This window comes from Saccostrea cucullata, unplaced genomic scaffold, assembly GCF_032062105.1.
Source record: "Saccostrea cucullata isolate Sc308-1 unplaced genomic scaffold, CSIRO_AGI_Scuc_v1 ctg2817, whole genome shotgun sequence".
NCBI lineage: Eukaryota > Metazoa > Mollusca > Bivalvia > Ostreida > Ostreidae > Saccostrea > Saccostrea cuccullata.
This window is the reverse complement of record NW_026918108.1, coordinates 87,244-99,739: the sequence shown is the minus strand read 5'-3', so window position 1 is coordinate 99,739 and position 12,496 is coordinate 87,244. Positions and strand designations below refer to the sequence as shown.

At 33.4% G+C, this 12,496-nt stretch overlaps 1 protein-coding gene across 1 annotated transcript in view; it reads left to right on the top strand.

Moving 5' to 3' along the window:
* Positions 1-10,005: 10,005 nt before the first annotated feature.
* LOC134248099 (uncharacterized) overlaps positions 10,006-12,496 on the top strand; it is a 39,862-nt gene continuing 37,371 nt past the window's right edge. The window contains exons 1-6 of the mRNA XM_062730549.1: positions 10,006-10,059; positions 10,163-10,230; positions 11,104-11,225; positions 11,403-11,582; positions 11,668-11,916; positions 12,047-12,241. Of these exons, the coding sequence (XP_062586533.1) occupies positions 10,006-10,059; positions 10,163-10,230; positions 11,104-11,225; positions 11,403-11,582; positions 11,668-11,916; positions 12,047-12,241 (868 nt within the window). The remainder of the gene's footprint in view (positions 10,060-10,162; positions 10,231-11,103; positions 11,226-11,402; positions 11,583-11,667; positions 11,917-12,046; positions 12,242-12,496) is intronic.

Genomic DNA, 12,496 nt, shown 5'->3' with positions numbered 1-12,496 from the left:
CTCCCCACTGATGAACAATATTATAGAACCTCCGGTTCCCCAACTGATTTACAATATAAGGTAACCTCTAGTCCTCCTTATTGATGTACAATATAAGGTGACCTCTGGCTCCCTACTGATGTATAATATAAGGTGACCTCTAGTCCCCCTTATTGATGTACAATATAAGGTGACCTCTGGTCTCCCTACTGATAAACAATATAATATAACCCCTGGTCCCCTATTGATTTACAATGTAAGGTGACCTCTAGTCCCCCTACTGATCTACAATATAAGGTGACCTCTAGTCCCCCTTATTGATGTACAGTATAAGGTGAACTTTAGTCCCCTTCTGATGTACAATATAAGGTGACCTCTGGTCTCCTTATTGATGTTCAATATAAGGTGACCTCTGGTCTCCCTACTGATGCACAATATAAGGTGACCTCTGGTCCCCCTATTTATGTACAATATAAAGTGACCTCTAGTCCCCCTTATTAATGTTCAGTATAAGGTGGCCCCTGGTTCCCCTACTGATGTACAATATAAGGTGACCTCTGGTCCCCCTATTCATGTACAATAAAAGGTGACCTCTAGTCCCCCTTATTGATGTACAATATAAGGTGACCTGTAGTCCCCCTACTGATTATATAAGGTAACCTCTGGTCCACTTACTGATGTACAATATAAACTGACCTCTGGTCACCCTACTTATGTACAATATAAGGTGACCCCTTGTCTCATTGATGTACAATATAAGGTTACCTCTGGTCCCCCTACAGATGTACAATATAAGATAACCTCTGGTCCCCCTACTGATGTACAATATAAAAGTGACCTCTAGTCACCCTAATGATGTACAATATAAGATGACCTCTGGTCTTCTTATTAATGTAAAATGTTAGGTGACCACTGGTCCCTGTGGTGATGTACAATATTAGGTGACCTCTGGTCCCTTTTATGATGTGCAATAAAAGGTTACCTTTGGCCCCTATTAATTCAAAATGTAAGGTGACCTATGATCCCTCTAATTATGTACAACAATAGGGTAAGGTGACCACTGGTCTCCTTACTGATGTATAATATAAGGTTACGCTTCTGCTAATATATATATATATATTAGAAAGTAGATCTTTATAAAGTTATTAATATGATTATTTTGGAGTAAGACAAAGAAAACTGTCTATCGAGTATCGTATAAAATTCAATTAATAGATAAGGTGACCTGAGGTCTCCGTATTGATATCGATGAATTTACTTTTGTGTCTCTAATGCCTGAAGAGTTCCTAAAATGTTTTATTACTACGCAAAATGACGAACTATTTGCGGGGGACCCGAGGTCCTAGTTGAGCGTACGTTTTATCCTTCTGCAGGTAGTATAACACTTCAGCGACATACAAATCTATTTACACAATAGAGAATTAAAAGCGAACTTGAATAAGACATTTTTTCTGTTTTCACTGCATTTCTCTCAGGCACTGTATTATCAGTTTTTACAATACTTGGCAACTAAGAGAAAAATATTTGACCACATGCCTAATGTTTAGGTACTAGTAATTCAATGTCAAGGTAAATTTTACTGAAAATAAGCAATCAATTATTTAACCAAAACATGTAAAATGATTAATCTTTGATACACAACACAAAACAGTGAGATTTATATAAAAAGGCATTTTTTTTTTATAAAGAACTGAAGCGGACATGAAAGATGAAAGCACGGATTATACTAAAGAAAAGATCATTCAGTAATGTAAATAAAAGCTCATTTCCTCCTGGGAAGAACTACATGCGTCTTTGGAGATTATGCATGTATCGAAATTTCCACCATCAAACTATCTAAACAATTTCATGGAACGACTGCATAAATAAGCCCTGGTTAAATCTAGTACTGTCTGACGCCGTGACGTCAGACAACTAATCATTTTTTTTTTCAAACCAATATTCGAAAGAATTTTCGAAAGATTGAGGAAATTCAATTCTTTTGGTACACCATACACTTTATATTTAGGCAACAGCATGTTAAAATTACCTAAGCAATGCTTCTTACTCCGAATCATTTACCATTTGAATTTTGTTATTCTTTTTAATGAACATCCATGTTGGGAATTGAAAAGAAAATATTGGTGAAATTTGGAGCAGAGGGATATTTCACCTTCGAGAATTCTTTCAACATATTCAGAAAAAATGCTTTTAATGATTTTTCCTTACAGAATGTTGGCAAAAAGACCTTATATATCTTGTGTATTGTTTGTTGTTGTTGGTTTTTTGATTTTTTGTGTGTTTGTTTGTTTTTTTTTTTTTTGCCTTGCTTTTTCATAGACATGCATGATGTTTCTATTGACAGAAACAAAGCCAAATACCGAATCATCCAAACCTGTCTTCACAGAATGTCCAGGATATCTAGGTAATTTCTATGTTGACACACATACATCACAAACAAACGTCACATGGCCAGAGGTGGTTGCAATTAGGGGAGATGGAAAACAAGTACAGTAAGTTTTTGAATTTTTTTTTAGAAAAAATTATAATTCCAAATGTTCATCACAACTCTCTCTCTCTCTCTCTCTCTCTCTCTCTCTCTCTCTATATATATATATATATATATATATATATATATATATATCCAAAGTGTGTATATAATAAATTATATAATAGTCACCACCCAGATGCGATCGGCAACGCAGATCAAAACATTGAAGAAGAAAGTATTGTAGGGGGTAAATTTAAATAGTTTTGTATGTGCTGGAGTGTAACCAGCTGAAAATAAAATAAGAAAACATTTAATTTAGATAATTATCTACAGTTTAGGATTTACCGAGAGTAAATTTGTTTCACAGTTTCTGAGCAAATGCTACCGATCAAATCGACATTGTTTAAAATATCAAATTTTCGTGCTTTGAAATAGTTTATTGTTGTTATTACCTACGGACATTTGCTGCTTTTGTTATGTAACGGTTCTTGGAAGTATGAACTAAATGATTTTGAAATTAAAACTACATACATTATCTTAAAACAAATTTTAACTGGAAAATTTGACAACCGCGAGGCGATCGTCAACGACATGTATCTTTTTATGAAGCGATCGTACAACATAGAAATAGCGATCGTACAACACACGAAATAAGAATAGCACAAATCAGAGAATCTTGTTGTCAAAAAGTTTATTTTGATATACAATAGATATTTTACATTTAAATTAGGCAATCAGTCATTGTTATATACCTTTTTAACTCTTAAAATTGTTCTACATTAATATAGAAAATTGAAATTAACTACGTAGATTAAAGAGATACAATTGAAAAAGAGTTTGATGGCTAACAAAAATGTAAAGTAGAAATTTTACCTCAATTTTCATAACAGTGTCACCCCCCCCCCCCAAAAAAAAAACCCTTGATATCTTAGATGGTTTATCATGCAAAGTGTAAGTAAAGGAACATTTTCTAAACTCAAAATTCAATTTCGGAAATGTGTTTTGTGGGATGGAGGGAGGGGGTGTTATGATTCAAGTTCTTGAACAACCAAATTTTATCCCAAAATTACCAGCTGCCTTACCCGGATTTGACTGTATACTGCAAAAGGGGGACAACCAGTCTATTGGTTTAGCCCCCCCCCCCCTTCAATTTGCTTCCGACGCCTATGAAAGTAAAGTTTTCACTTCACCCACCCCGATTCTACACTGTACATGTACGTGCATGATACTAAAATTTGCAATTGATTTAAAAAAAAAAATACTAATAATAATAACAGTTTTTAGTAAATAAAAAAAAATACTGTAATACATAATGCTGTTATATTAACACGTGCGTGTACAACACATTTTTACTGAAAACATTTACTGAAAATATTAGGTAAAATTGCTAGATATGCAAATTCCTTTGATCGTTATTTTTATAGTATTAATACATATCTTTTTTATTTTCTGAAAAAAATTCAGTTTTTGATATGTATGCCAACTCCTGTATTGCACTGTCATTTCATAGACAATAAAACCTTTTTTTCATATTGCTATAATTCGGTCCTATAACACTATATAGGTGTCTGTTTTAACCCTTTCGCTGCCAACGTAAATTTTTGAATTGCCAAAAAACCTAACGTCACACGAAAATGACGTTACAATGGTCGTGACGTTATTAAAAATTGCGGGTTTATGTTGTATCAATGACGTAAATCGCACCTGCGTTATGTATAATTTTAACAGAGGAAGATCCTGTTTCAGCGCATGATCTGAGACAAAGTATTTTTTTTATTTAAAGAAAGAGACATTTAAAAAAAACTGTGTTGTCTGAAGATAACGTCATCTCCAACACGTACACGGCTGCGCGGTCGATTCCTTATTTTTCAAATTGATTAACGCACTGATTGATAATTTGGTTAATTTGCTGTGAAGTGTAGGTAGTGGAAAATGGATGTATTAAAGCCATCAAAATTATTTCCGAATATGAATTGATAAACTTTCCATTTTGCATACTGGTTTGTATTTACAATGTACGGAAGTTAAATACATTGTTTAAAAATAAAAGTACTCAACGCATTCTGTATGAATTTTTTTTTCTAAAAAAAAAAATAATATACCCCAACAAACTCGTTTACTTATAAACCAGCTAGTCTGAAACTCTACACTAATAAGAAGACCGTGTAATATAGAGGTTAACACCTTTTAATATAAAAAAAAAATTAAAACTTAAAACAAATCGCGTGTATTTTATTGCTATATCTTGTTGTTTAGAGAATTCAAATACTGTTAGGATATTTTTGTCTTCCTGACACGCCAAACCTTTATGCCATTAAATACTTGAAATAAAATTGTGAATGATTTACCTCAACCCTTATAAGTATTGTTACTTTATTTTCATTCTGTATAGAGTACATATTAAACGTAAATGAATAAACATGTACATTGCTTTTTGCTAGAATTAAAGCATTATGCAACAATTACATAGTTACATGTATAGGAAGTGGATGCATATTCTACATTTAACGTGTGCAGTGACAGATGTTCTTTCGTAATAACTTGAAAAAAAAAATGAATAATAGTAAGTGTATTTTTTTCATTTTTAAAACCTTTAACTTGCTCTCCGGCCTCAAACAACGGTCTGTCCTTGTATACAATTTACAATATTTTTAGAAATCGGTGGCAATCGAGTTCAGATTTTTTTTTAGTGGGATACGAGTTGGAAGCAACCAGCTCAAACTTTGAAAACATATGTGTTCCGGGTATAAACATGTCTATGAATTGAGTGGAAAGGGGGGGGGCTTGATTAAGTTTTTTTATTTTTCAAATACACGACTCTCTCCTCATACTTTTGAAGTGGGCTTTGTATTTCCAAAGGTTGTTTTTTCGTTACTTTTATTATTAACATATAGATATTTCATAACTCAAATGGAACATTTCAAAATGAGGGACCCCCCCCCCAAAAAAAAAAACTCGACTCATATATCGTAAATAGTTTTTTAAAACTTAACATCTCAGGTTACCTGCATGTAGTCCGTCAGCTTTGTATCCCATTCCATGCTTCTTTTTATACAAGATTAAACAAAAATTTAAACTGCATTTTTTGACGGATGGTCTACTCAAGCATAGATTAACCACAAATTTAGTTGCAGAATTGTAGCTCTCAAAAAAAAAATATATTGACAGACCAGAGAGCTACAGTGCCACCCATAGTAAAAACCGAATATTTATTGCGCACAAAAAAGTGCGCTGTTTGACTTATTTCTCCATGTTTTTAAAACTGTCATCTCAAAATATTACAAACCGTGTTTTTCTAACATCTTCTTTAACTATTTCCACAACAAAACATTCCTTATAATTGTTTTAATAGCCCTCCTAACCCTGAAATTGAGATTATCGAAAATTTAGCCTGTTTATTATGCCATTTTGGTTTGAAAGATAATTCGGTCCAACACGCTTCGTACAAGTATTAACCACGGGAGTACTTGATAGATGAGTAAGGTTTTTTTTTTATTTATTTTTTTTTTCGAATTGAGGTAAGAATTTTTAAGCCCATTTATCTTTTAAAATATTTTTCAGTTACACCAGTCCACTTGCGATCTTTTAATAGGAAAGAAATAAAATATAGTGTATTAGTTTTTTAGGTCCGTTTCTTTCCGGCTCAACCCTATTCCGAGTGTCCGAATATCGAGCGTTAACAAAATTTTAATTAATGTTATGTACCGATCGTATTATGATTTAAAATAAATATTTTAAACATACATAAACTCATCCTAGTAAAATTTAAAAGAGACTTCCCAAAATTCCACATTTTTCGTAATTTTTATCTTAAAAATATCCACGGTAACATTATTAAAAAGAATTGGTGGTTTAATAAAACTAAAGCTGCAATTATGTAGCCCCTCCCCCCCCTCCCGAGGGACCCTCTCCAAAAAAAATATCAGATAAAAAAAATCGGAGAGGGCTAAATAATTGCAGCAAAAATAAAACATGAACAGTTATTCAATAAATTGAGATTTAACATTCCCACTGAATTAAAGAAAAATAACCGTCTCCCTCCCCCCCCCCCCCCCCCCCCCCACACACACACAAAATAAAAATGCTCAATCAAATTTAACTGATGAAACCAACACTTGAAAATTACTAAAAAAAAAGGCACTCAATAAATTTAAAGGGTTATAATAATGTATATGTATTCAAAACCTTTCAAAATTAATCGGATGTTTTAGTAACTGTTTTTACTCATTCTCTCTCTCTCTCTCTCTCTGAAATTGTATTTGTCTATAGATATAATGTTTTCAAATGTACAACTACACACATGTAAATATTCCACAATGTAAATGGAACTCACAAGGGTACATGTTAGTAAGGAAAAGGTCGATATTTTAAAAAATCGCATATTTCGTAGCACGTACGTACTCTAACGGATGGGGTTGGGTTGGGGATGGATCGAGTTTCACCCATTTAAAAAAAAGTAATTTGCTATAATATAATAAAATAATACATGTACAGTGTATTTCGTTTAAATTTTTTAAACTGAAAGACGGCTGACCCCGTGCCGTTTTCACTTTCTTCTTGAAGCCGAAAACAATAGTGAGAATAATAAAAAATAATCACCTTTAATATATTGTTTTTACTTCTTGTTTTTCATTTCTCTGTTTCTCTCTCTCTCTCCCCCACCCCATTTTGCGTTTTAGGCAAGTTTCTACTGCAGTTTTAGATATAGATTTTCAATAATTGTTTTATATCTACCTAGTCCCCAAGATATCATTTACCTGATGCATGATTAGCATTAATTCAAAGGGACAAATCAGAAAAATACTAAGACGATTTTACCCTAACTTTGGACTTTCAGTAGGTCGTGACTTTCCCGGCGCTACTAATGGCGAATACTAGTAGATTCTCATTGGTTACGAAATTAATAACATCAGGAACTTAAAATTGTTGTTGATAACGATGAGACGACTTATGTCCCACCTCTGTGCCATAAGAGAACTTTTATTTGGCTATTCACTACACCAGTTGACATTCGACTGCATTTCTATCTATGTATATTTCAACAGTGAAGGGAAGCTGTGTAATTTCAGAAGCTAATTAGGCAACGTCGAGAATGCTACGCCTTACTGAAAGTCCAAACTAAGCGTGTAATTCTTCTAAGTATATGACAACATTTTGTACTTTTTGTTCACGTAAACTTAATTTTGTATAGTCATCATCAGAGGGAGACGCAATTTTTACTTCCCTAGCAAAAATCTATATAATCTGTACTCCTGTTCAAATTGACACACTAGTGTAAGGAATATATTTAGGATATATCCTACACAATGAAAATAGAAAGATCAATAGTATTTTAACAAAATAAATTTAAAAAAAACAACAACAATTTTTTTCGAAAATCGATTGTCACATTCATTTGCCAAACAATAGTTTTTTCTCATTAGAAATTTCAATAAAATTACGTCATTTATTTTCCATTAGAATTCTGGAAGAAATATGGTCATATCAAACTGATTATGATTACCCCTTTCACAGTAATACATTGAATTCATGTGTTTTGTTAAAAAGATTATGAAATATTGAAAGTTATACCGGTATGTAATAAATAAAGTCAATACGGAACAAATAAAAAAGAAATATTGATTCAAATTAAAATTTCGGAATACAATTAAAGCAAAAACAAACCTTTAAACTTATTAGCTTTGGTTATCTTTTCAATATCTATTCAAAATGTTTAATTATCAGGTGCTTTTAGTTGAGTAGCAGCATGTAAAATCTGCATTTAGGAAATTTACAAAAAATACATCGAACACAGGAAACAAAACGAACCAGGAAATAAATTTTGATTTGTTCATACGCAACAAAATAAAAAAAATAATAAATATGACAATATTAAATCACGGAATTAAACAATCACTCAATCAATCTAAATGTCTCAAGAGTTAGTGGTAATCTGTAAACTCGGAACGTTTTCTCAAGGTTTGGCTTGCACGTACTTGTTATTATGACGCCATGTACGTAAAATGACGTTGATTCTAACCGTTGCTGATAAATGGACGAGTATAACCTCAATATACTGAATTTATAATAGTATGAAAATATACATTTGAAATGAAATCGTGTTCATTGAGCATGATCAATAGTAATAATACCGGTACTACAAGCTACAACTTCTTTATTTCGAAAATTCATGGCGTCATCGCTGGTATGAAACTACTTTGTTTATCCATATATTTGCCTGAAATTTTCATGATATTCTACAAATAAGCCATAAAAACTTTAATGTTATGCAATAAAAAGATGTCAAAGTTCAATAATTATTTACGTTGAATAGAAGTAAAAGGAATACAAAGTCACATTTCATTTCAATAAAATCGGCCCAAAATCGGCCCCGTGGCACTCTAGGCAACTGTGTGATCGGCCCAAAATCGGCCCTGTGGCACAGAAGTGGTTAAACAATAATCAAATAATATCAAGTTTAAGGGTTCCATGGACTTTTAAATTTTGTTCTCTTAAAATACGGACATTTTTCAACTAATATACAAGAATGTCAGTTAAATTCGCTCTTTCCATCTCGAAAATTCGGTCCTATAACACGCTCGGTATCTCGTTCTATTTCGACAGACTTTCCACCCATACCACATGGCTATCTATTACTTTATTTCATTAAAAGTATTTTATAAATTTCAAGTTGCACGATCGCATGTTTATCATATTTTCTTTGTTGTACGATCGCATATAGAGTCGTTGCCGATCGCCAAAACGTTTGGCATGTGTTCACTTCGAACCATTATTTCAACGCTTTCTATTTGATGAAGAATTTCAAATCGGATTTAAAATTTATGATTTAACTATTTACAATGCAAATGTGCCTTTTGGACTGTCGGGCATATGTAATAAGGTAAGAAATACCACTTAAACGAGCTTCATGTGTCACGTAAGGGCAGTCATGTTCAGGGAAAACTTAATTTTGACATAATATGTGGTGATTTTTAATGTAGAGGACTTTTATGGTGTTAAACATGTCTAGTAGCATTTAAAAAGTCAGAAATGTTGAAGGAAAATTGCGAGAAAATAGGACAAAGTAATGTTTTATTTAACCTCATCTTCCTCATGTAGTTGAATTTAACTATCCGCGTTGCCGATCGCATCTGCGTTGCCGATCGCGCGTTGACAGGGGTGGTCACAGTGTCCGGCAATAAATATTTCAAAAAAGAAAAAACGACAACACAAGTTGTAAAACGTTAGCGCTTTCATTCAAATTCTTCAGACGTTAAAATGTTATGGTAATGACGTTGTCAACAATACAATGACGTCACAATGAATGTTCGGGAAACAAGCAAAAGCGTACATGTTGAACATATGAGAAAGAAAAATACATGTATATAAAATACAATAAACTATGCTAAACTGTTCAAAGTTGGTTTTAAAGACTTAATAAAATATTTTTCTTTTTCTCTTCTTTCTACCGTACTGTCGGTAAACAGTTTGTAAAAGGGGAACACGGTGAATTGTCCGTTACCGCATTGGTCCAGGTGTTCACTTACTTTGACCTGTCTGTATTCCGGATGTTGAATATGTTGTTTGTGGATTCGGATGCGGGTACGGAGAGTAGTTCCAGTCTCGCCGATGTAAAATTTGCCACATCCTTCACACGTTATACAATATATGACGTTTTTAGACCCACAAGACATATTAGCATTAACTTTAAAATCTTTGGGCCCTATTTTAAAGGTATTTCCTTCTCTTATGTACGGACATGTTCCACAGCGACGGTCAGGGCATTTGCTGACTGAGTGGCTGTGAGTGCACATTATTTAGTTGAAAATGCGACTTGCACAATAAGCGGCGGAGGTTCTTCGGTTGCCTCTTACTATTAATGAATTGGAAATTTTGAAGAACTTTTGACATTTTTTCATCGGTTTTAAGAACTCCATTGAGATGTTGAACAATTGGGGTCATGTTTCTATTTCTTGGATTGTGGGTCGTAACGAAAGGAAGTATTTTCTCCTCTGTAGTGTCCGTAGATGGTGGATTAATTAATTGGTTACGGTCCAGTTCTTCGGCCTTTTTAATTCCGTCTTCTATAATTTCTAATGGATATTTCTGATCTAAAAGATACCCTTTCAACTCTTTAAGACGTTCCTTCCTTCGTGCCTCATCACTGACTATGGTACAGATTCTTCTCGATAAATTATACGGTATTGAACGTTTAGTATGTCTGGGGTGGCATGAACCGAAATGGAGGTATTGGTGTGTGTCTGTCGTTTTGTAGTTGACAGTTTCTCTCCATTTCGAGTAATTAGGACGTCCAGAAATGATATACTTTCCAGGTTCTCCTCCACAGTAAAATGTATGTCGGGATCAAGCTCATTTAGAATGTTGTAAAAGATGTCTATATTCATATTGTTTACATTCCAAATGATGAAACAGTCATCAAGATATCTTTTCCATTTCTCTTTAATGTTGATAGCGGTAGTTGAATCAAACCGATCACTGATTTTCTCATACAGTATCTCTTCTAAGTACCCTAATGTTAGAGTAGCGTAGGTAGGGGCCATTTTTGTGCCCATTGCTGTTCCTTTGATTTGCTCGTAATGTTTATCACAAAAAGAAAAAGTATTGTTCTTTAATACTATTTCTGTGGCTTCTAATTGTATACACCTCAAAACTAGGGTGCAGCGTGTTTCCGGGCAAGAGAACGGTACTGAATTCAGTGTAGGTCTGCATGAAATCCTTTACAGAGCCACAGACTCATTCGGAAGTGACCATTGTTTGGTATTGTTTGCAGTAAGAAGTAAGTAGTAAGAAGTAATTATATTAATAAATATCTTTAATATACATGTACCGGGTATGTATGATTTTTCAACAAACGACGTCTTAACTTTTAACATCTCGACATATGGATTAAGATACACATATCAGAAATGCAACTTGTTTTCACAACTGAATACGTGTATATATTTTTTAAAAGGTCGCTGTAGTGATCTCCCTTCTCCAGACAATGGTTATTTCGAATGTACAAACGATTATGGAGAAGGTTCAGTGTGCATTTTGAAATGTTTGAACGAATTTAGACCAAATGTTTTGCAGCCAGTTTCCTGTGAAAAAACGTTGAACTGGTCTCAATCCGTGATTAACGAGAAATGCTATGGTAAGATCTATATCAGAAAACTTCGGAACCAACTATTACAAAATTAAATTAAAATTATCTGTTGAGATTGATTTTCATCTTTCAGATGTTTGTCGACCCTTCATTAGAAAATACCCTAGTAAAATAATTGCAATTATAAATTCAAACTCTTCTCGGATGAACGTCAGTTGGGATTTACCCTCAGCAACAGATAACGATGGAATTGCGTTTATAAATTGCTCTACAGGGCAGCAGTCCAGTGGATTGTTACCGCTTGGTATATCAACCGTACACTGCGAAGTGTCAGATAGATCAGAAAATAAGGAACACTATCTACTTGATGTTAGTGTTAAACGTACGTTTTACAACTTACATTATCTATCTATGTATATTAAATGCATATTTAGTACCTAAATTTTTAAACAAAGTAGTATTGGAAAATAGTTGGCATATATTTGTTAAGATTAGTTCTATCTTTTTTTCAGAATGGACATGCCAGGAAATATTAAAGAAAAATATTTGCAATTCATCTATAACAAATTGTTTTGATGTTTACCGTTGGCAATTATGCTTAGTGACAAACTGTGAAGATGGAGAAGTAGCTAAGATTCTGTGTCCTTCGCAGAACGTATCAAGTGATATGTGGAACGTACAGGAAACACAAAGATTTTCATGCTCAGGTATATAGGTCATCGGAAGGATGATTTTTAGCAATAATCCATACAGGACACACACGTTTAAATTTAATAGTAAAAAGAATGTAGACCTCTTCAAAAGTTATGACCAAGATAAATGTTTTCAAAAGTAGGTCAAACTCCGGGGTCAAGGTCAAAGGGTCAAGATTTTTTGTTTTTGATTATGGCACAATAATACATGTGAAGTATGAAAACCCTAACTGTAACCGATCAAAAGTTATTGCCAAGGTTAAAGTCTTT